At 39.0% G+C, this 23,934-nt stretch overlaps 1 protein-coding gene across 2 annotated transcripts in view; it reads right to left on the bottom strand.

Annotated features, from left to right (window-relative positions):
- LOC139734554 (potassium voltage-gated channel subfamily KQT member 1-like) overlaps positions 1 to 23,657 on the bottom strand; it is a 75,962-nt gene extending 52,305 nt beyond the window's left edge. For both annotated transcript variants that reach the window (XM_071645328.1, XM_071645329.1), the window contains exon 1: positions 23,009 to 23,657. In XM_071645328.1, coding sequence (XP_071501429.1) covers positions 23,009 to 23,424 — 416 coding nt within the window. In that variant the 5' untranslated portion in view covers positions 23,425 to 23,657. The remainder of the gene's footprint in view (positions 1 to 23,008) is intronic.
- Positions 23,658 to 23,934: the final 277 nt, after the last annotated feature.

Raw genomic sequence — 23,934 nt, 5'->3', positions numbered from 1 at the left:
CTCTCATCTTGAGTGACTCCAGTGAAACTGAAGCTTATCTCCTTCTTTTTTCCCCCAAAAGGAAGGAAGAAAAACAAGATTTACAAATGCTATTTCACCTGAGATCTGTGAAACCATCTACAAACAAGAAGAAGAAGAAAAAGAATAAGAAAATGGAAAAAAAAAATACACACACTGATGTCGACATTTTGCCTGAGCACCAGGAACCTATCTTGAGAAGGTTGGTAAATTTCACTGCATTCAGGGAAAAAAACATTCCCCCAGAAAAGTAAGACAAATATATTCGAGTGGATATTGGTCTACATGAGTGCACAGAGAGAGAGAGAGAGAGAAATGCCAGGCATCCGTATTATTGTCCTGGCCGAGAGATGCCCATATGATATGTTCCTCCTGATAAGCGGGCCTTGAGATCGGATAATAAGGGAATTGTTTGGAGAAGACTTCGGCCAAAGATATGATATATGTATTCTGTCTTGCTTGACTTGTCTGGGCAGGGCCTACAGAAGAGACTGAAAAACAAGCTAAGACAATTGATCGCAAAACGAGTTAACTCCATTCTTGTCAAAATGATGTATGTGCAATTAAACTGGCAAAAAAAAAAGAGAAAAGAAAATGACAAGAAATTATGGGATATTTGTCATAACTTCAAAACTATTTCTTTTTATGAAACGAGTGAAATATCAGTGATATTATAAGGATTTATTTTGCTCTATCTGATGATGGAGTTACTTTCCGAATGTTTGAAAATGGCACTTAAGCCGTTATGCGGTCAAACTTTGGAAATGTACTGAGATGGAGGAGAAGAAGCCAGAGATTAATTGATATAGTTCGAGTGGCGAGCTGAAGATGTGACCATAGACTATGAAGTTGTTTTAAACATGAATGATAAAAGCAAAAATGTTTGTTAAGTAACTGAAAACTTTTGGAGTATTTCTTTTCAATTCAAATGTCATAACTTTTTAAGAATGTGCAGAATGTTTTCATCTGCATGATATATTTTGCACATCTAAATTTATTTGGTAAAAATGAAAATAAATGAAATGAAATGAAATCAAATTTCCCTGGAAGCGTGATATATTGCATTTCATGGTGACTTACAAAGTAACATTGGGAGTTGCAAACAGCAATTTTACCCACTGCAAAACAAAATTTGTAAAATGACTGTCAACTTCTTTTTTTTTTTTTTTGGGGGGGGGGGGGGGAATTGAGGGTCTTTGCATCGGTTCTTGTAGTCTATTAACACCAATAGTTCACCAAAAGAGGACCACACTCAACAGCTTAAACTTGATTTGACACACCCATCAATACGTACCTCTATAATTGTTTTTGGAAGATAGAGAAAGTTTCAGTGAAAAGGCAGAGATATTGCATATTACTCTTCCACTCTTTCTGCAATCAAAAATGTGACTTACTATGATACCAGATAACAACAGGTGGTATTGAGTGGTTATTGAAAGAAGAGGCACAGGATAATTGCTGTCTTTCAAAAGAGACAAAAATTGATTACATTTTAAACATTACTCAGATGCCATACAAATTTGCAGATAATAGACCAGTTTGCAATGAACAAATGTAAGCCTTTGAAATCTCTACCAACTTTGTTCAACGTGAAGATATTGAGCAGGTTGTGATCCTTGAGACAGTCTGTACTTCAATCAACTATATGTGACCGTGCACCTCAAAACGAACATAAAGTCGCACACACTGATTTTGCGTGAGGACTGAAAATAAGTGAAATGGGAACCTAGCTGAACTTGACTTTTTCATATTTTCTGAAAGAGCGGGTCATCTTTTACATTATGCTAAAATTTGGTATCATAAAACGGGCAGGAAAGTGTGTTTTTTTAGCAGTTTATCTCGAACATTTTTGGTAGAATAATGTGATTAGGTGTGTCTTTAGAATCCCTTTTTCATTTCTGAAAAACCTTGTCCACACTCTTCACTTTCAACTTTAATAACTTTTCAAAGGATAGTGCTACTGCTATGAAAGTTTGCATTACTTATGAACAGAATGTGTTAATGAGGCATGCTTAATTTCAGTTTAATCTGATAATCTCTTCATTGTTATTACTTTGGTGGTTTACTTCCTGTTTTTTGTCCCATTCATCGCACAGCCAGCACGGTTTGGTAAAGATTAAGCGCTTGAATAGACACTGTACTTCAGAACCTCTTTTCTCAGTTCACACTTTCCTGAGTTTGTGCTTTCTTTCCAATATTTAGATAGGTTAGGGGAGTCCATTTGATTTGAGTTATACATCATTTTAAAGCTTAAAATCTGCTCTTTCAGAATATGGTCTTAACTAAAGATTCATGTCTGGCGACTTTTTGTTTGTTTTGAGGTGCAGGGTCACATATGTTGAATCGCTTTTGGCCGCTGTATAGCAAGGCGCCGAGGTTGACATGCTCTGATTGTGCGCGAGGTGGCGTGCATCATCGCACAGTGTGCAAGGGGTCATGACCCTAAATATGATCCTCTGCCTGGTTTTTCATGCAGATCTCTTCCATACATCACTGCAGTTGCTCTGTCAAATTAAAGATCGTATAGCCACCATGATACTTGCAAAATGCAAATGGGTGAGAATGCTTCACTGACTTATTGAATTGATGCTAAAGTCCCAAAGACAGTAGCTAGCAGCTTAACTCCATCAGAACCATCTCTTCTTAATACTATTGCCATCTCATGCAGTACAGTTGTAGCTAGTAATACGAGGGGTAAAACCTCCAAAGTCTTGAGACAGATCTTCTCCATGGAATCTGGCTCTGGGATATGCGTTAATTTTGCCTCCTCATTCTCACAAATTGAGTTCAATAATCCTCAGATTTCTCTCTCAGCTTGGCTGAGATGCGACAGGGGCAAGCCAAAAGACTGCTGTTCCTTACTCACACATTTGACATTATTCCAGTCACAAAATGCTGATTGGTGTTGAACGCCTGCCACATTTATAGTCAATTTGTGACCACCCATCTGAAACTCCATAAAAAGTTGCAAATTAGGATTATCTGTAACGGACAAAAACATGTCATATGGGTTAACCGATTTATTCTTTTTTTTGAGTTTGTCTTTTTAATATCTGGGAGAGTTATATTTTTTCTACCTACTGTCAAAATTTGGTAGCTTAAGACAAAACCAAAACCAAGATAATAATACTTATATATTGTTGTTGTTGTTGTTGTTGTTGTTGACAGGCGTGCCATGGTGCTGATTTTATTGGGAAGTGTGTTTCATTGATCCCACTGCCCAGCATCTTTGGGTGACCCCAATCTTTGAATCCTTTTTTCACCCTTTTCTATGAAGCTGCACCTTGTAACCTTCTCTCTTTTAATCACTTTTTGAATGGGTTAGGATGGTCTAATTTTGAGAAGTTATGTATCATTTTAAAGCTTAGAGACTAATCTTTGTCACACACTGACACCATATTCTTTGCCAGTTACCAGGATGAACCATTATGAGTACAAAAGACAGGATTTGTTCTACATGCATCATACATAAAGTCAGGTGGACGTTGGTGGACGCAAAATATGAAACACCCCAAAGCACATTTTTCGATAAATGGGGAAATTCCCAATCTTGTTGGTTCTAGCTGCATTATTCTGTATTACCCTTTAAAGTTTTAGCACAATTATTCAGAAGAGGTGGTTTACCGAATACCATGTTTAATAATGTCAATCAAGGGTAAAAGAGAGGCAAAAAGTGAAATTCTAGAACTTATTACTTCCCGCTCCATCTTCCAAGTGCTGCGTAACCTTTCGGGAATCAGCACACGTGCATATGCAACAGGGATGGTTTGGTGAATTTCCATGTTAAATAATGTCAATCAAACCGTGATCAGTCGGTGACACTTCATGACAAGCGGGTAAATGTCTTGCACTGCACTTTGATTTGGTTAACTTCTTGTCGGATATACCCAGTCTTCCCCCACGAGGAAAATTCAGGGCTGCCAATTACATTGATGGAGAGTTTGGAATGCACTGTGAGAGAGCAAAGTGATGGAGGGGATGGTATGGAATGGGAAGGGGCTCCCCCCCTTGATCCGTGGTAGGGAACTTTGACAATTTTACAGCTTAATTTTTTCTTTTTAATAGTTTAGATAAGGTGCATATTTTAGTCATGATTTCAACACCTACATTGAGTGGGTGCGCCTGCAGAAAAATCTCATAACTTTGGGCTTGAGCAAATTAAACGTTTGGAATATCAAGAATTTTGCAGACAATTTTTGTTTGTTTACTTTCTATTTGGGGTTTAGCATAGCCATTTGTTTATTTAAACTCTGTGAATTGCATGAGTCTCATGCTGATTGCTTGAGAGTCGGTAGTCCTGAAAACTGTTGCTGATGATACTTGATAATTTGATCTGATCTACAAGTAAGCTGAACTTTTGGGTGCAGTCAGTCTACTTTTGGCTCTAGCACTGGAGACACCCGAGGCAGCAAAGTAGCAGTTACAATGTAACTTCTTGCCCGTGAGATACCATTGTCTTTCACAGGGTTAGCACATACACATTAGCCTAATTGTAAACCCAGAAATTTTCTCAGATTTTGGAAGACAGTAAAGCCAAGATCTGCAAAACTAAAATGCAAGCAAAAGTTTTTGTCAGCACTATATGCATTGAATGCCAGTGGCAATTCGTGACAATTTCTTGCCACGAAAAAGGCTGTCCGCTCCAGATTGCACGAATTTCATGCCGTGAATACATGTATTTCTGATTTTACGGTATCATAACCTGTTCCACTATGCACTGAGTTAACTCTTCAGGTGGCCAGACACTGAGCTTAACCCATTGAGGATGAGTCCCGAGTATACTCGGGCAGGTGTCTATGGGAAATGTGTGTTGTTGCAAAATCAGTCCGTCCTCAATGGGTTAATTTACCAAGCTTTTTCATCAGCACTCAGTAATACATCAAAACCTGACCCCATAGTTGCATATAGAGTTTTAAAGGGATCGTATAGTTTTGATTGAGACCTAATTTCAGGTTTCTAACATTTTTTGGTGAGATAATGAGAAACCTCTTATGAAATATGAAAGAGCATGTAATTCTATGAGGAAATCAACGTTTATTTGATGAAAATTGGTTTTGAAATGGCGGAGATATCCAAAAAAAGAGCAATTCTAATAAAGTGTGGGACCCACACTTTATTACGATTGCTTTGTTTTACTTTGTTTTTGGATGTTTCAGTCATTCCAAACCCGATTTTCAGCAAATAAACTTTGAATTCCTCTTAAAATGGTATGCTCTGTACTACATCATAAGTGTTTTCTTGGTATCTCGCAAAAAGTTAAAAGCCCAATTCTCATCTCCACCAATACTGTACCATCCCTTTAAGTCCACTCAGGTGTAACAAGTGCATGCCTCAGTCCAACAGGAAGACCATTGTCACACAATAGGGATTAGGGAGATTAGATAATCTCTATTCGTTGACAATTAGTTTTCACATTTCTGTGCCAATCGGCAAACAAAACATAGTAAAGGCTAGTAGCTATGGGGATCAAGATTATTTGCTCATTTTGTTTTATAGCATAATTATTCAATCAAGGCTATAAAGCAGCCTTGATTGAAGAGTTGTGTTGCAAGGTTATTTTCTCATTATTCAGGCAAAATTTTTGACTTTGAATTTCTGCTGAAAAAATCTAACTCCTTTGCATTCTCCTGACAGACAAATATGGGCTTTTTAAGCTTTGACATGTTAAGAGTCATTGCATGTATTCATTAAAGTTCATCTCAAATCTCTATTAATCCCATCACCTCTCACCCTCTCTACTCACACCCCACCCTCAAATTCAAACACTCACTGGGCTTAATGTTGACTTAACCAGTACAGACATGACCATATTATGTGTGGGCATGTTTGCCCCCCAGAGAATCGCTGCGGCATTGAATATTATCACTCGTCACACAGGCCACCCGTCTCCATAGTCCCATGCATAGCATTAGGTGCGATGTTGTCCCCAAACTGTCAATCAACCCGTTTTGCTGGCGGCATCCCCACCTTAAAACGTCCCATTAGGATGCTTGATAAATGAGTGGATTGGTGGCATATAGCCACTCTTGCACTTTGCCCACGCATCGTTCTCTACTGTCAGAATGTCTGAATATGGACTTATTCTTGCAACTTTATAGGCTGAAATCCCATTTACATCAACTACACCATTCTGCCTATATGGGTGATGCATTATGTACGACACTGTACAGGGTAACATTGCAGTCATAAAATTTACACATAAAAATGTTACCTGAAATGCCAGGGAACTTAACAACACACACATAAAACCACTGCAGATTTGCATGGCATACTGGTGCATCATTTGTACCTAGTTTTGATCCATAGTTCAAGTTCAGCAAGCACCATGTTTCATATCGTTTGTATCACATGTCATACAAGTGCGCATTCCCCCTGATTTTCTTTACAACTGAAAGTTTGGCAAGCAGCATATTTCACGTTCAACATCGCAGGATTGACATTTTATGCATCAATGATTGCTAGGGCACAAACAATGCATTTAGAATGGCTACCTGGTATACTCCCTTAAAAACAAAAAACAAACAAATACAAAACAGAGAAGAGATAAAATGTAAAACTCAAGTACAGTGAAACTAATCAGAGGACAATGTTATATTATGAATGATGATCTTAAATGTACCTTCACCGTGAAGGTACATTTAAGATCATCATTCATAATATAACATTGTCCTCTTCGCATCCAACATACTAAACTGTCTGAGGTAAATGAGCATGATAATGTTAGTAAGATTTCAGCAGGAGAATAATTATTCTCTACAAACATCAGGATTCTATAATACTAGCAGCACCCGTGGAAATCCACGGGTCTGAGGGGTTTTATTTTTTTTCCCTCATAATACGATGTTGCACATTTTTATTGAAGAAATAAAAAGAAAAGTCTTCTCATTCTTTCGTTAATTGTGCTGTCTTCTAAATGACCACCCTTCCCAGAAATTTTATAATACATTTTTGTAGTATATGCCAGGCGATCCGGTCCATTGGTAGGGATCATTCCCGCCACTACTTGCTTTTATTATAGAACTTGAGTTTCGAGGGGTTATTTGCACCCGTTGAAGTCCAACAGTTGTCTTGTTGCCCCTCACCCCCCCCCCCCACGCACACACACATTTCCACCTCCGCAGGGCAAAAAACAAAAACATTCAGGGAAAAATTACCAAAAACGCAAATGAGATTCCCCGAAAGTTCTGCCCACAGGTTGTTCCCGTCGAAACGGGAAGATATTAACACTATGACTTTGATTACCCCCTGCTCTTGCATCCACGCGGGCACCCGCGGGAATCCACGGCTGGTCTCAAGGCCTCGGTTTGTTTTGTGTGTTTTTTTTTTCATGTTTCTTTTCCCCACGTCATGACAGAAAAATAAGATATTTTCGTCTTCATAATTTTGCTCCCTCCTTGTTTTTTTAAATCACCAAAACTTGGCTTGATATATGATATTAATATAGAACTACATCTGCTTCAGATTGTACATTATCATAATTAATATTAGGCCTACAATTTTTGCTCCTATTATTGTTATTATTATATCATTATTATCATTATCCTTATCATTATTAGTATTATTATTATTATTATCATCATTGTTATTATTTGGGGAGGGGGAGATCATAGTCATCAGGTTTAATAGGCACCCGTGGGAGTAGGTTCTCACGACCTCGTATTTTTTTTCTTTAATATTTTTCCCATGTTATGGAAGAAAGAAGAATATATACATCACTGCATTCGTCTTCATTTGCTCCCTCCTTTTTTTTTTGTCACCAAAACTTGGTTTGATAGACCATAGAACCACACATTCTATTTCCACTTGCAATTTTAAAAATAGGCGGTCGGCAAAGCGAGGTTTTCCTCTAAGTCCGCTCATCTTATGAATATGTATGATTACAGCAGCTCTGCAGTAAACGAATGGACACAGCTGCGCGTGTAATCTGATAGGGTACGATCGGCAAATATATTTAGCCGCGTCCTAAACAGTCTGCGTACAATGACACCGGACTTGAGAGCAAACGGCGAGCAAACTAAATGACGTACCTGAGCTGCATATAGTATTCTGCAGTTGTGCAAAATACAATTACATAACCAACGTTCGTTGTTTTCATTTGGGGACGCCAATAATGGCGAACTGTACGTAAATGCCCTTGTAGTCCATATCACGCACACACAGATTCGTGTAACCATCGTCAATACATTCAGTACACGTAACAGGCGGAGGCAAAGGTACATCACAGAACTATATACACACAGTGTAGAGTGTGTATAGAGTTCTGCGAGGTACATTGTGTGTGTGCGTGCGCGTCCGCCGGAAGATGTCAGAGATTTCGCTGCACCATCATCTTTAGTATCCCCCAGTGTCTCTGCAAGCTAAAAGATGGAAGATCGAGAAAGCAGGAGGCCAGCGCAGGTTCCGTGAATATTGAAACGCTCGGCTCTTTCGTCACGCACAAAAATGCATTATGCATGTAGCTAATTAATTTTTCTTTTTCGTCCTCGACGTCGACACGGAGGCGGAGAGGGGACGAAACCCACGCCATTCGATGTAGGATACTCTCCTGCGGCCGACGGCACCGGTCGCAACTGCCCGGAGCCGACGGCTCGGGAGGAGATAGAGAAACCAGCAACGCCCAAATAAAACAGGAAATACATAAGGCCGCGACAACAACAACAACTTCGAGTATTATAGTATAGGATGTGGTATGACTATGCATCTTAACATCACAGATTAAATTATATGAATTAATGGATACTCACCTACACTGAGAAAAATATGATTTTTCTTCTGCATGTTCACACCTCTACATTTATGTAGAATGACACTAAATATTCTATGTATCTACTAATATCTCTTTCAGTGATTGATTCATGTTTCATAGACATATTTTAAAGATAGAAAAAATACATACACGTAACTATAGATGTTGCTACCTAAGCAAACACAGGTCCTCAAGGTAGAGAGTAAAAAGAAACCCAAACAAACAAACCTATAACATTATTGAGTCTTAGTTAGGTTAACCACTCCCTTTTGCAAACTAATTTAAAGGAAGATTGATTTCCTTTGAAGCACTGGTAATTACACATCATTTGTCCATGAAAATTCCAAGGAACTCAGACCCAAGCCAAACATTCTGACACATTTATAACCCCCTAATTGGTATGTCTGTCTCACTCGTAAAAAAAGACAGATTATCAACTGCCATAAACTACTGGAATTCTGATAACAGTCAGACAGAGAATGTTAAAGCCACACAGACATGCAAGGCTTTGCCTTACATCAAACAATGAAAACAAAAACAAAACAGGAGACAGGGTGATATTGGCTAGGAGCCAGAGCACTAAAACGTCGTTAAATATTGTACTCTTTCAAGTTAGATCATTGTCAAATACTCGTTGAAGGTAAGTGCACTATCTTCTATTGAAAGAAGATGAAGACGGCTCTTGTTCTTTTCCGTACATTGGAACAAACTTCAACATCTCTCATCTCCATTTTTACTTTTTCCTTTTTATTCTCATGTAACCTTCTTTTTTCATGATTGGCTGTGTTGATGTGAAGGAACATACTTCAATTTCAATTCATTTTCATATTTGTCAATAAAAAAAAAATATCTGTGTTGATACATCAAATATACAAAGTAAAGAGATACACAATATCCGGCTGAGATATACAATGAATTATCACAAACATATACAACATGGTGGTCAATGTTTGTAACTTTGGCTCTTTGTATTACGCTAATTTTCTGGTTGTAAGCAATTTACAAGATAGTTTAGAATTGCATGTCTTATAGATGATGAGCCTTCACCTCGATGTTCCAATCCCATGATTTTGAAGGCACGTTATTGAAGTTACGACAGTCCTAACAATGACTTGTATTATGCTTTGAATCTACAGCCAAACCTTGAGTATGCGACGCTCTGCTCTGATACTTAATACAAATGTCCACATAAATTTGTATCTATTTTATGTGCATGTGACTTCTAGTGTTTGACACCTCTCACAAACCATACATCAAATGTATTGGCAGGTAATCTGTATTAGTCTTTGTACAGGCTATGGCGATTCCATGTAAGTTCATGAGACCCTGCCTCATCTGACAATGACTGAAGTATGAGAAAAAGTGAAGAAATTTTGGACTAAAAATGTAATTGGTACTCTGATATCATTTATTTTGCTTTGGTGGATATATACAGTCATATGAAAATAATATAATGTTCATGTATATGTGTACATACTATACAAAGAGAGAGAGAAGAAAAATAAAAGATAGATAAATAGAGAAATAGAAAAAATAAAGAAACAGAAAGAGAGAGAGAAAAAAAGGGGAAAGACAGATATGATCTCAGGGGCAAATCAATTAACCTGTTCCCTACCAGGTCTGGAGAGCCTCATTCACTTTGTGCAGGAACCACCCGGTTTCCATGGCCAATGGGTTAATCAATATCTACCAATCAATACATGTGCTCTGGTGATCGAGAGCTTCATCTTTGGATTCAGTTTCCGACAAGGGCAATCCTTGCACAGCATTTATGAAAGATATCATCATCTATATGAAGTGTTTTCTTTTATCATTTGCAAGTCTAGAATGCATACATTATCTTCCCAGTCTTCATATATGTGACTGTGCATCACAAAACGAACAAAATTTCGCACACCTTGATTTCACGTAAGGACTCAAAAAAGGTAAAATGGGTCAACCAAGTCAATCTTTAGTTTTTCATATCTTATTAAAGAGCTATCCTTCTTCTCCATTATTCTTAAGTTGGGGATCATAAAATGAGTGGGAAAGTGCATTTCCAGTAGTTTTTTCTACAATCCTTTTTTGCAGAGTAGTGAGATCAGGTAATCTTATAGGCCCCTTTTTATTTCTTGATAACCCTTTGCACACTCTTTGCACACCCGGGCACTAGCATTGGTATTCTATATTTTTTTCCCAACCGGTGTATCTCAAAATAATTACATGTATATTATTATAGAATAGTATATAATTTACTCATTATTTATCTAGCGATCCACGTCCGACAAGCTTTGCTTTTTAGTGGATCACTATTTTCCATAATCGGATTTATTTTCCGCTCGCCCACGAAGAATTTATACAGTGTTTTTCCTAAATATTGTACATGTTATATGTTGTTCTATAATTTGTCTCGTATATATATTACATGAATCTTTTGCAAACGTTTGAACCTTATTTCAGCACATGTATACTTTGTACTATGTTTTTTGATTTTCGATGATTGGAAATAAACTATGATTGAATTGAATTGAATTGAATACGGAAATAAAAACAACAACAACAACTCTTCACTTCCAAGTCTGATAACTTTTGAAAGGATAACGCTACTGCTTTGAAAGTTGGCATTAATCATGTACAGAATGGGTTAATAGATCATGCTCAATTTCAATTTAATCTGATAATCCCTTCATTGTTGTTGCTCCAGTGATTAACATCCTGATTTTTGTCCCATTCATCGCACGGCTAGCACGGTCTGGTAAAGATTAAGCGCTTGAATAGACAGATAGACTGTGCACTTCAGAGCCTCTTTTCTTGGTTCACACTTTTCCAGAGTGTGCGCTTTCTTTCCAATATTTAGATAGGCTAGGAGAGTCCACTTGAATTGAGTTATATATCATTTTAAAGCTTAGAGTCTGCTCTTTCAGAATCTGGCCTTACCTAAAAATCCATGTCTGGCGACTTTTTGTTTGTTTTGTGGTGCAGGGTCACATATCATCTTTGGTAAAGTATGATTACTGAGCACAGTCACATTTACAACACCATCGTAACTGATTTTTATGGGTAGCATTATTTGGTTTAACCACTTCCAAGCAGCAGCAATATTTTTGAGCTGAGCAAGGTTGCAGGCAGTTCCTTGTTAGATACCAGAGATTGTAATGAAGACGACGTCTGGCTGTTGTCATTGTTAGTTTGGTATTATAACAAGTAGAGATATCTGAGCATCACAAATTGTCTAGGGCTGCAATTCTCTGCAAATCAGAAAACATACTGATGCAGAAAAACATATTCTACAAAAACAAATACATCATCTCTTTATATGTATGAAGATATAGATATAGGTGCACTTGAAATAAAACAAGTAAAATTGTATGTATTATGGATGCCATATAAAATCAACCAAAGCAATGTTCTAAAATAATTTTCTACTTTTGGAAGAAAATCTAGTCCAAAAGTTCATTCATCCAAAAATGACATGAGTTTCATTAATCCAAGACTGAAGAAAAAAGGTGTGCACTAATGAACCTTCCACATTTTTTTTTTTTTTTTTTTTTTTTGTTGGGGGGGGGGGGGGGGGGGTTTAAGAGGGACCCAAAGAGGAGTACAACATCATACCAAAGGATGTCATAGAAGGCAGAATTTGAACCTGGTATGTTCCATTTGGGGTTCCAGAAACCTAGTCACTATACCACAGTGCTGGAATGAGTTGTATGCTGCAAAGATGACACAGTTTTTGCCCCTCTGCATCTTAATTCATTCTCTCAAGATCTGACCCTTGGATGCTCCTCCGCCCTTTTGCCACACACTTCCTCTCGTTTCCAGTGTATCCCCTGTTCCTCCATGCCATAAATCAAGAGTGCATCCAAACTGTTTGACGCAATGGTCAAATGGTACAGGGGTGGCATTCTATCCGGCCTAAATGACTCCCATCCGGGAGAATGTTAATCACCAACATAAATCTCATGCTTCGCTGCAACAAGGTCACATGTGACATGTGACTCTGTGATCAGTATTGAGCAGCAAAGACACTGACAGATATTGAGGAATTCGTTTGGTAGGGTAATTTCATTCAATTTGATTTATGAACAAAATATCTTCAAACAAATGTCAGATTGCGGTCACATTTGTTTTCCTTTTGAAGAACGGCCAAGAGAGGGTGAGAGAACGGAGATAGAAAGAGCAGTATTTTTATTGTAAGTGATATTCTGAATGATTAAGATGTACATTCTGCTTTATTAAATGAGTGGTGGGAGTGACAACAAAAATCTCTGGAAAACGCGTTATGTTACGATTGTTGCTCTAAATCAGGGTATATTGGACTTGATGTGGTTTAATCCTATTTCTACATTCCAAAGGTGTTTATGTTATGTGAATACATACAATAAATTTCTTGTCCTAAAGCAAGTTTCTTGCAATAAACAACATTGGCTTTTGATTTCATTTTTTTTTTGGCGCCTTTGTATTATCAGGAAGCAAATCAGAAGGTCATTTAACGTCTGGCAAACATGATCAAGACAGCACATGGTTCTCTGAAAGATTGAAAGAGTGGACTTTTCTTTTGCATCAAGGTTAATGGATGTAAAATCAACAACGACTTACAATTGAATGCAGGTTTATTATTTAGTTGTTAACCAATGTTACTGTAATTTCAGCACACACTGTATAATTCATATCAGTCAAGTCTCGTGTCTTGTGAATCAGGACCTCCCTACAGTTTTGCAGCTGTTACAATTTTTAATTGTGGAGTACAGTCATGAGTAGAGAAATGTACATGTGCATGTCGCTTTCATGTTTGCATCAGAGTTAATAGTATTTGTGAGTTGTTAAACTCACCAAAAGTATGAAAATAAAACCCCCACGAAATATGTGATGCATAAAAGTAGCTAACACACACATTATCTGGTATCAAGAATCACAAAAACATATGCAAAGTTAGCATTTACATCAGAACTGGGGGAAAATCAACATATTGCCGTCTTCATTAGATATGAATACATGATCAAGAAAACTCTGAATGATTTCCTGGTACAAATACTGTATACACTGCTACTTTCGCGTACAGGTATTTTCGCGAATGATGAGGTCACAGACATTTTTGCAAGATGTTGTTTTCACGAATTGACGCCGACGCTTACGTTAATGCTCTATTAACACAGCGCATGGAGTCATTTTCGCGGTCTGTTAAATTTGCAATCCAACTGTAACTGGCGAAATTTGCAAAAATTAAACCCCAGCGAAAATAACAGCTTAAACAGTAAGCCACACATTTTACGTAATGATTTTTTAAAGCATGATGGTTGCAATTGAGACCTTGAATGAAATCTTAGCAATGAGATAATATCCACCATGACTAAGGTAACATGTATACAGGAAACTATCCGAATGAACTCAAACACAACTTCTAAAAGCGATCTTTTTTTTTTCTGTTACAAGCTCCCGAGTGCATTGGATATGACAGCTTGAGCTACTGCCCTTTCTTTTTTAGTGCAAAGATGAAGTCTTTGCCCAAGGTTAACACACTTTCAATAGCAGATACTCTGTAAAATATATGATCACTCTTTCCCAAGACTTGGTTTCTGTGTAGATGGGAGTGACGTATTTTGAGTGCAACAATTGGTCATACTTTCTAATAAAACAAACAGTTCCTGTGGGTCTTAAAAAGATAGATAGAGAGATAGATAGATAGAGAGAGAGAGAGAGAGAGAGAGAGAGAGAGAGATAGAGAGAGAGAGAGAGAGAGAGAGAGAGACAGACAGACAGACAGAAAACTGCGAATTTGAGCACACTTTGTTACTTAATACAATGCATCTCAAATCCATCAGTCATTTTGCCAATTTCAGTAGATGCCACAACTTGCTTGCATATTTTGTTATCTCCCTAAGATATGAACGCAGTGTTGGTCCAGATTTTGCTGTAAAGGGATTTCTAACAGAAGCACAAAGAAACGAATGAATGAAAGAATAATTTGGTCCTACACACTGTCTCTGCTGTTAATCTAACAAGCTCTTCCAGTTGGTACCTACCAGTGCTATAAACTTGAGCCAGGCTTTCTCCCCAGTGAACTGCACAACGATGTACTTGTTGTGATTATGCCATATTGCCAAACATCATCATGGGGGGGGGGGGGGTAGGCAGAGGGGGCTTGGTTGAGGAAAGGATTGATATTAGTAAAGTGGGAATAAATCATATTTGTCAGGGGGGATGGGGCAAGCTTTTTTTTTTGTACCAGCCAGGTTGTTACAAAGCTCACAACATTTGTTTTTGTAACAGCCAGCTTGTTACAAAAAACAAAAACAAAAACAAAGCAAAACTCACAAAGTTTGCTTGGGAGCCAAGATACCACTTTTGCACAATAAATATGAGTTGAGAATTTTGAAAAATGGAATTATTCTTTAGACATGGCTGACTTTTGAGCCCATTCTTGCATTCAATGAATAAAAAAAGCCATCTTCACATGCTATGCGACACCTCAGAAGGAGAATTAAGAAAGAGGGTCGCCATGGCGCCTTTAATGCCCTGTGAATCAATTCTCTCGGGATGGACTTCAGCATCTCTGCTGGCTGGGTTAGGTTATCATGGACAGCTCCGTCCTTCTGGCTGTTTGTTTACACCATTTCATTTGTGACTCCCGCATAAATATGCCCACGGTTGTACAAACACTGTCATGCTCTGATTGGTTTACCTTTGACAAGCTGGCTGTTACAAAAGCAGCTTGTCCCATCCCCCCCCCCCCCTCCTCCCTGCCAGCCAGCCCCCATTTTCCCACCCCCGAGGCACGTACTTAGCAGCCGGGCAAGAATGGCGGATGCACTATCGCCGCGCCTCCGCGTATTCTCGCCATCGTAAGACTCCATGACAAATACGTTGATGGCTAAATAAACATCTCTAAACTCACATCGGCGGAAATATCTTCCTTCAAGAGTGGTGGGGACGTGGGAATTACCGTCTCTCGAGTTTGTCTAGTCTTCCAATAAATCACTTGATCTCCCTTGGGTACTGGGTCATCGCCATGGTTCCCGCCTCCGCGCACAAAGGATGTGGCATACGCGAACCCAGCATCTTCTCGCAGAGTTCTCGGCAAAGTACTTGTCCTATATATTTTGTGGCTATGCAAAGTATTTATTCAACTATGAGAAAATATTGGAGTGTCGGGAAGAGATGGGGGTGGGGTAGGGAGGATAAGGAAGAAGAAAAGAAAAAGGGTTCACTTATGTAATTTCTCATTAAAACCATATTCCATGTCCATATATACGCTCTCCTTCCCATTGTACATTGCGGCCATCTTGCTGCCTGTTGTCCGCAGGGTCACATGCAATACAATATGTGCCAGCCATGCCCTGACACAGTTTACATTCTCTAACAAAAACTGCACTACTCAATAAATGAAAGACAAACAAACAAACTGAAATTCCGCTCTTGGAAAACTAGGTTAGATGCATACTCTCCGCTGTATACAGGCCCTGATCAATCTCTAACACGTATATGGCAGGAGAAATAGCCAACTTGACAGATAGAAGACAGATGCAGCAATTTGAGCATTCTGCCTGCGGAGAGGCTCCAAGGTTTTAAGGAGTATTGATCATCGTAATTTCACAATTTAGGAACGTGCAGATTCGTTTTCTCATACCCTGGAAAGTGAAATGTTGTTTAAACTCTGTAGGAAAATCATCCCACATTCAACACTCCATCTGTTTCTTTTGTTTTGTTTTTTCCCCTAAAATGTGTCACATCAGAAATGTGTCATGCTGAACAAAAAGCAATCGAAAGTGACACTTCTTTGAGGAAACAAGAAAAAAGGAGAGAGAAAAAAAGAATTGTCAGAATGAAAAAGAAATGATGGAATAGCAAGGCTGGCAAATTTGAAAACACAACCCTAAATGAAGCACCATAATATCAAACATACTATAGTTCTCAAATCGGTAAATTTTCCCAATACAGCATGTTATATACAACACATTTCAGAAGCTCCCATATACAGCATGCTATATATCACTTTTCAGAAGCTCCATATTTGTCATTGCAAATCACATTTTCTTATTTTTGATGAAGACACGACATGCTGAATATTTTGGTATGCACTCTAGCTGGTGGCTTTGGAAGTTGCTGCCAAAGGAAAAAATGAAAATTCTTTGATGTATATTTGCCTGTAACAGAGCATTTGACCTACCTATGTGTTAGGGTGGAACCAAGTTGACATTTGAATCATTATTTGATATCTGCACAATAGACAGCTGGAAAATGACCAAAAAACGGGAATCTAAAGCTTAGGATTTTTTTCCTGACTACGAAAAAAGGAAAGTATGTCATGATTGTAACTTTCACAAGTTATATCTATATTAGGGATAACATTGCAAGATAAAAATACTTTGGTTTATGCATCAATATTTCTTAGTCCCAGATACACACTTTTATGTTAAGCACACTTTTTTTTCAAAATATGGACTATACTGTTATCCTTTTCCCTCTAGAATGCCTACCCACTCATGTGCCCACACAGTTTGAATATATCTGCTGGAGTAGGATACTGCTAATTGTCCATATTACGTCTCCACTTAAATCTGGCACCAGTAGAGGAGCACTATTGACTGGCAGAAAACTCAACAGCCAAGTCAAGTGCTCATGTTTCGAGGCCACAAACCGAGACAGCAGTTAGACAGCACTTAGCACCTACTCCATCAACAGGGATGAGTTGCACCAATTTCTGACAAGATGCCCTTTGACCTTCCCAACCATGACAGGTGCGCCACTTGGACAACACCAAGGGTGCAGGGTGGCATCCCTTCCATTCCCTTGCGCCCCTCCCTCCCCCCTCCCAAAAAGCAGAGAGAGAGAGATGGGGGGAGGGGGGGGGGGGGAGAAATACCCAAAGAAGATGACCTTTCTTGAAAAGAGGTTACCCTCTAGTATATTGGCACCTGCTCAGAAAACAAGTGCTTCGAATACTTGGACATGTCAATGGGACGCAATACCTTGTCCCTCTTTTCCCTCTTCTTTAACCCATTGCTCACAGGTAGGCCTATTGGCTTGACCATGTATTCATCCTACGGGAAATCACAGTAACTCGGCAGCAAATGGGTTAAGTGTGAATTCATCTCCATCATACCATTCCTCTCTGAGAAAGATGTGAAGCAGATATTTTTCCCCAAACCTCCAGCCCTCTTCTCTTTCTCCTTCTTATACCCCTTTCATACTATGAATGACTTTAGCTCACTTCTAAAGTGGGATAACTTTAGCTAGGGGTAAGATATTTTAGGCCATATATACTGCCATTCTCTACCACGCGAGTTGCATGCAAGACAATGTGCACATCAAGGGTCAATCAACATGTTAAAGCACTTGGAAGTAAACCCATTGTCAAAAGTTTGGGTAACTGAACTTAGACCAAGCTAAAATCAAGATACCTTTTGTACTGACTATAGCTCAGACCTGAAGTGGACCTGAACAGAAACTGCAACCCCAAGCACCTTCTGATTAGGAGATTCTTCCGCCTGAAACCCCTAGCAAACAGGAGACTCCAACTTGATGTGCGCGAAGCGCAAAGTTCCTTGCGGCTGGGGTCCAGCTTTAGGATTATAGATGCTCTCTTGTGCTATCTAAGGCTTATTTTTCAACTTACAAAAACACAAAGTAAGAAATTATTTCCAGCAGGAGACACAGAGCCAGGGTAGGAGAAATTAAATCTCAAGCGGGAGAACGGGAGATTTTGCAAAAATGGGCTTTCGCCGGGGGATCTCCCGTCGAAAGCGGGAGAGTTGGGGTCTCTGCCTGAACCACCTCTGAGAGTGTGCTAACTTAAGCTCAGGCTATCTCGATATCTCACCTCAGGTCCAGACTTGAAGCAGGAGAACTCTCAGTATGCCTGGGGTATGATCACACGTACATGTCAACATGAACATGAGTGAGCCGGAAGTCCCAAATTCAATGGATCATAGGGTAGTGCACCCACGACCTTATCTGTGTCCTTTATATATCCTGCAACTTTCTGGTTCTCCGCATTTTGCAAGTTTTTTTTGCATTACCCTGCATGACCTGGCATCACCCGCACATTTTATTACTCAGTTGAAACAGATTGGGTGGAAGTAAAATACAACGTGTCCAATAATAATAACAATAACAAGAATGATGATGATGATGATAATAATAATAATAATAATAATAATAATAATAATAATAATAATAATAATAATAATAATAATAATAATGATAATAACAACAATATTAATAATGGTAATAACAACAGTAATAATACAGCTCTCCATCTTCTAGGAAGTTTACTTTTGATTCCTAATCATGCCAGTCCTTCTAATTTCTTGCTATCACTCTAACCTCATCTCATCTAATGTCATCTACACTTTGTACAGCTGAGAGTTCCTTGCTTTCTGCTTAGACATAGTGTCACTATTATTTGCCCACCATGCCCCTCCCACTAATTGCTTTGCACATAATGTTAACTACACACCTCTCCCCTACTTTCACAGCACATATGCCTTTCAATTTTTTCTTTATTCAATTCTAACATATCTGTAATGATATGTGTCCACTTTATCCTTCTTCTTCTTTCCCACCATTATATCTCTCTCTTTTTCCATCTCTTTTTATATTTCTCTGCATATTTCTCCCTTTTTGTTACGTTTATGTGCATCCATCTGTTAGGGTGTTACAGTGAATGACATTAACCCATTGAAGACTAGTCCTGAGTATACTCTGGCAGGTATCTATGGGAAATGCATGCCAAAGCAAAATCAGCTCGTCTTCAACAGGTTAAAAGAAAAAAATGCTGTGTTGTTGTCTGTTCTCAATGCTGATAAGAGTGTGTGACATTTAGGTCTCACTATAGATTTCCCCCCATGTTAATGCAATCTGGGTCACAGGTATGAATACTGGCTGGACATACAACCAAGCTACTCTTTAACCCACCAAGCCCCAGATACAATATTTATATGGTTTGAAGCTGTATCTTTTGCATTTTAAACTATTCTTGGTTAGTGTAGCATAAGTTAGAGTGGAGCAATATTTTTCTATCAGAGTCTATTTTTGTTCATAAAATTATGTAACTTTCTCTTTCAATTGCATTCTCTCCACACACCTCTTCATTGCTAAATCTAAGACTGCTCCTCAACTTGGCAACACAATTTAAGGTTTTACTACTCTCTCTACTTGTAAATTTCTTTCTGATTTTTGTTGTTGTTGCATATGTAATGAATCTGTTTCAGTGTGCACTTCCTCTTATAAAAACTATGCTGTGAAATTCAAAGTTGCCAATTCAACAACAAGATGAGAATTCCAGCAAAGATTTCCCTGGGATGTGATGGCTTAAACAACTATAAACCAGCTGTGTGTTTCTCTGTATCCATGTACGGGGTGTTCCGCACTGGAAGATTCTGTTTATGATTTTTTTTTTTCAGCAACATGCTCTAGGCTTACTGAATTAATTTTTAAAAATCTAAAACTGGACTGAAAAAAATATTTCTCCAAAACACACTTCTAGAATCTCATCTTGTCCAAAGGTGTTTTCTCTACGCTGGTTTTGCTAGAAATAGGGCATGAGTTTGTAGCCTGAACAGTTTAAAAAGGACATACTCAAAGATGCTTTTCTTGGTTCCTATATAAGCTCTGCTGATTTCAGTAATTTTTTATACATTATGATTAATTTTAGACTCACAATGACAAAATAGTCTAACATGCAAAATATTGTCCCTTGTCTACAAAGCAGAATTGAAATTGCATTTACGTTTTGTTAAACATCTTAATTTCCAAAGTGGATATCCATGCACATACAGAGAGGAGGAACAAATCAATGCTGTTTGAATGGCAACCATTAGTATTGTTAGTCAATTGGTGGATAGAGGTGAAATGACTGGAATATCTAATCTAGCAGTATTCACGGGGAATTGAGTGGATATTGATCAGCGGCTTACTCAAGTTTGAAAATGAAATGAAATCTGATATAATAAAGATCTGAAAACTGCTGATAACAGGGGATGCATGAAAAAAGTGCAGAACAAGCTCAAGTCACTACTTTCTGTTTCCCTTTTTGTAAAGAAACCCCCAACAAATGACATCCCATTGCTTTCAAAATTCAATTGGCAAAATTCCTGTTACGAGGCTAAGAGAAGAAATCGGTTCCTCCCGGCTGGATCTCCTCTCACCTCGAATCGATCCGATCGCCGACTCATTTTTTTTTTTCAATCTTTCTTCCCATCCCACCTACTCCTGAAATAGAGGCTCACTTCCGCCAAAAATTAGACTATCCGATCCATTTCCATCGCTGTTATTGATTTTAATGTTGGCGATGGCACACCTGAATTCAAAATACGGAGAGGCTAAGTTTATAAACACGCTCTTGCTGCCATCTCTTGGTTGTTTTGCTTTTGTTATCTGTCTATGAATCTTTGGCATGCCTGCATTTTCATATCGGAGCAGATGTCTTTACTGAGAGGAATAGCTTAGGCTGCGTTTATCTAACTTGAAAGAGAGAATCACATTTCAAAACGCGTTTGGAACGGTGTTTGCAAACGTGGTTTGAAACGCGATTCTCGGGGTGCCGCGTTTATCTAACCATCATACAATCGCAATTCAAGTGGTGTCACTGCCCAACTGCTTTGCGCGTTTGACCCGGGAAGTAAAGGTCAACTGCATACCACCAAACATGCCTCATCAGTCACACACATATGATGGGCAAGGAAACACAACCGGAAACAGCTGGGATTTGACCTTGAGATATAAATGCGTTTCAAAACGGCATTGCGTTTATCTACTCACAGAACGGCGATCGTGGTCTCAAACGTGTTTCAAAATGCCCTCTGAAAGGCATTTCAAAACGGCGTTTCTAAACGCGTTTGAAAACACGGTTGCGTTTATCTAACCACTGAAAATGCCTCAAACGCGTTTAGGATCGTGATTCTGCCTCAGAAATTTGTTAGATAAACGCAGCCATAAAAGCAAGTTGAGGATCTGTGAAGATCTGCACAGTATGTTGAGTTTTTGTTGTGGAATTTTGTTTTTTGTGGGGGAGGGGAAGGTATGTAAAATGGGGCGAATAGAGAATAAATGCTACTTTTGATAAACATTGACTGTATCTATTGCATGAAAACATAACCTCAAAACAAGATTTGAGAGTTTACAAGTTAATTCTTAGCCTTTCAAGTTGGATATACATACACATACAATGACTCATTTTCTTCTAATTTAAGCCATACTATTAGCCAAACTATCATTTGTCACTAGCCATATTTCCTTTCTAAATGGTCTCTATCCCAGCATGCATAGCAAATATGTTTTACTATTCATGCTGGGTTATCAGCTACCTTTCTGAGAAAAAAAATAACATGGCATGGTATGGGATAAATATTGATGGTTACCACTGAGAGTGATTTAAATCCCTTTTCAGATACATGTAGGATATACAGTAGAAGACGCTGCTCTCTACTGTGAATAGCGTACAACCTTGCATATCAAATATTAATTTGATTGAATAAACAATTACGCACTAGGAGCAGTATCTCTGCCAATCAAACCACATTATGTCCTTTACACTGCAGCACCCACAAACACCATATTGGTTTTTCAAATGTATCTCTCGGATGTACATCGATCCATGCCTTTGGGAGACAGTGGCGGATCCGGAGAGTGGCGCACCAGGTGCTCGCCCCTCTTTATTTTTTTGTTAAAACACAAGAAATAAAAAGAAAAAATGGGGGAGGGAGCACGTGCACCCCCCCCCCCCTTTAATTTTGCAAAGGCACCTCCACTTTACAGAATTCCTGGATCCACCCCTGGCATTATATCCACCACAACACACCTCTGAGAACATGACAGTTCTTTTGACTGAAAAAGTTATAAGGGCCCTGCTGCATAAAAGATGCAATCAAGCATTAGTTGGAAAACCAAATACAAGTTGGGTAGGAGCCAATCAGAATTGAGTATTCAGAGACTTATGTTTGATCTTGACCTTTAAGCATCATGGCCCTAGTGGTTGAGGGGACTGCCATGCTAGCTAAGCAGTAGCAACAGTTATAAATGAAAAGCCAGCCCTTTTCTACGAATTCTCTTGAACGTACACAGATGGGGGTACAGAAACATCCAACTCCCTCTGAAACACAATCACTCAAACAAGGCTGCCCAGAATGTGTACAAGGAAGTTTTGTAGGTGGTATATTGTACATATATATATACCCCTACAGAAATACAACACAAAACAGCAAACACATTCATACAAATAGACTGCTAAGAATGTATAAAAGGGAAGTATGCAGTTGGTATACTCACACAGAAATATGATACAAAACAGCGAGCCAGCCCGTGGGTCTCTCGAGGAAGTTGTAAATTCGAGTCTGAACCTTCCGGAACTTGGCGTCCCGCTTTGACACCCTGTAGTTCAGCGGCTTGCCCAGCAGGCTCATTCGCTGCTGCGCCAGCCGCGCGTGGGTAGCCGAGCGTCCGTTCATCTTGTTGAACTCCTGCTTCACTTTTTTTCGCATCTCCGAGTGTTCGTCCTCATCGATATCGTCCTCCTCCACCCCGAGGAAGCCCACCCGGGTGCGGTTGGACCGGCTTGAGAGGGCGCTCTTGATGGGCTTCCTGCTGCTGGGCGGAGGGTCGTAGGTGTCCTGTTGGGCATCGCTGCCGCCGCCGGGATGGAGCGGTTGCATCTCGGTTTCATCGACACCGCTGTCGGCGGACATGGTGACCGGCTGCACTTGTGGGGGGTCTCCGTTGCCAGGTGGTGCTGGCAACGCTCAACATCAGTAACATGCAGCAGCCAGAGCTAACACCTTCCACACACCGATATACTCCTTGGTTACCTCTGCTAGGAAGGGTATTTGCCTTTCGACTGGCTCCTCTATGGAAAAATCCATCTATGGCCCACAAAAAAAATCTTCACTTTAGTCTTGGTCTGTTTCAGCCGAGATACCTTTTTGCAAAATCATCATAAACTTTTTTTTTTAATGTCTGTTTGACAAACTATTGAAAGAAAAGTACTGTTTTTATCCTTTGTTTGATATTATTTTGATAACAGATCAAGCAATGGTTATTTCAATTTTCTGTTCTTTTCTCATTCATTACTTTAAGATTTGATGCTTTGATGCCACAAATTTTAGCTCTAGATAATACCATGAAAGGGAACTGGTGTGGACCCATTTGTCCTATCTATGGTCACAAAAGGAAATATGCTTCGGGTTTGTGATATCTCC

The sequence above is a fragment of the Diadema antillarum genome, unplaced genomic scaffold, assembly GCF_040938485.1.
Source record: "Diadema antillarum isolate AM-2024a unplaced genomic scaffold, OU_Dant_1.0 seq00000532_RagTag, whole genome shotgun sequence".
In the NCBI taxonomy this organism is placed as follows: domain Eukaryota; kingdom Metazoa; phylum Echinodermata; class Echinoidea; order Diadematoida; family Diadematidae; genus Diadema; species Diadema antillarum.
The sequence above is the reverse complement of the archived record's forward strand: the minus strand, read 5'-3'. Positions and strand labels throughout refer to the sequence as shown.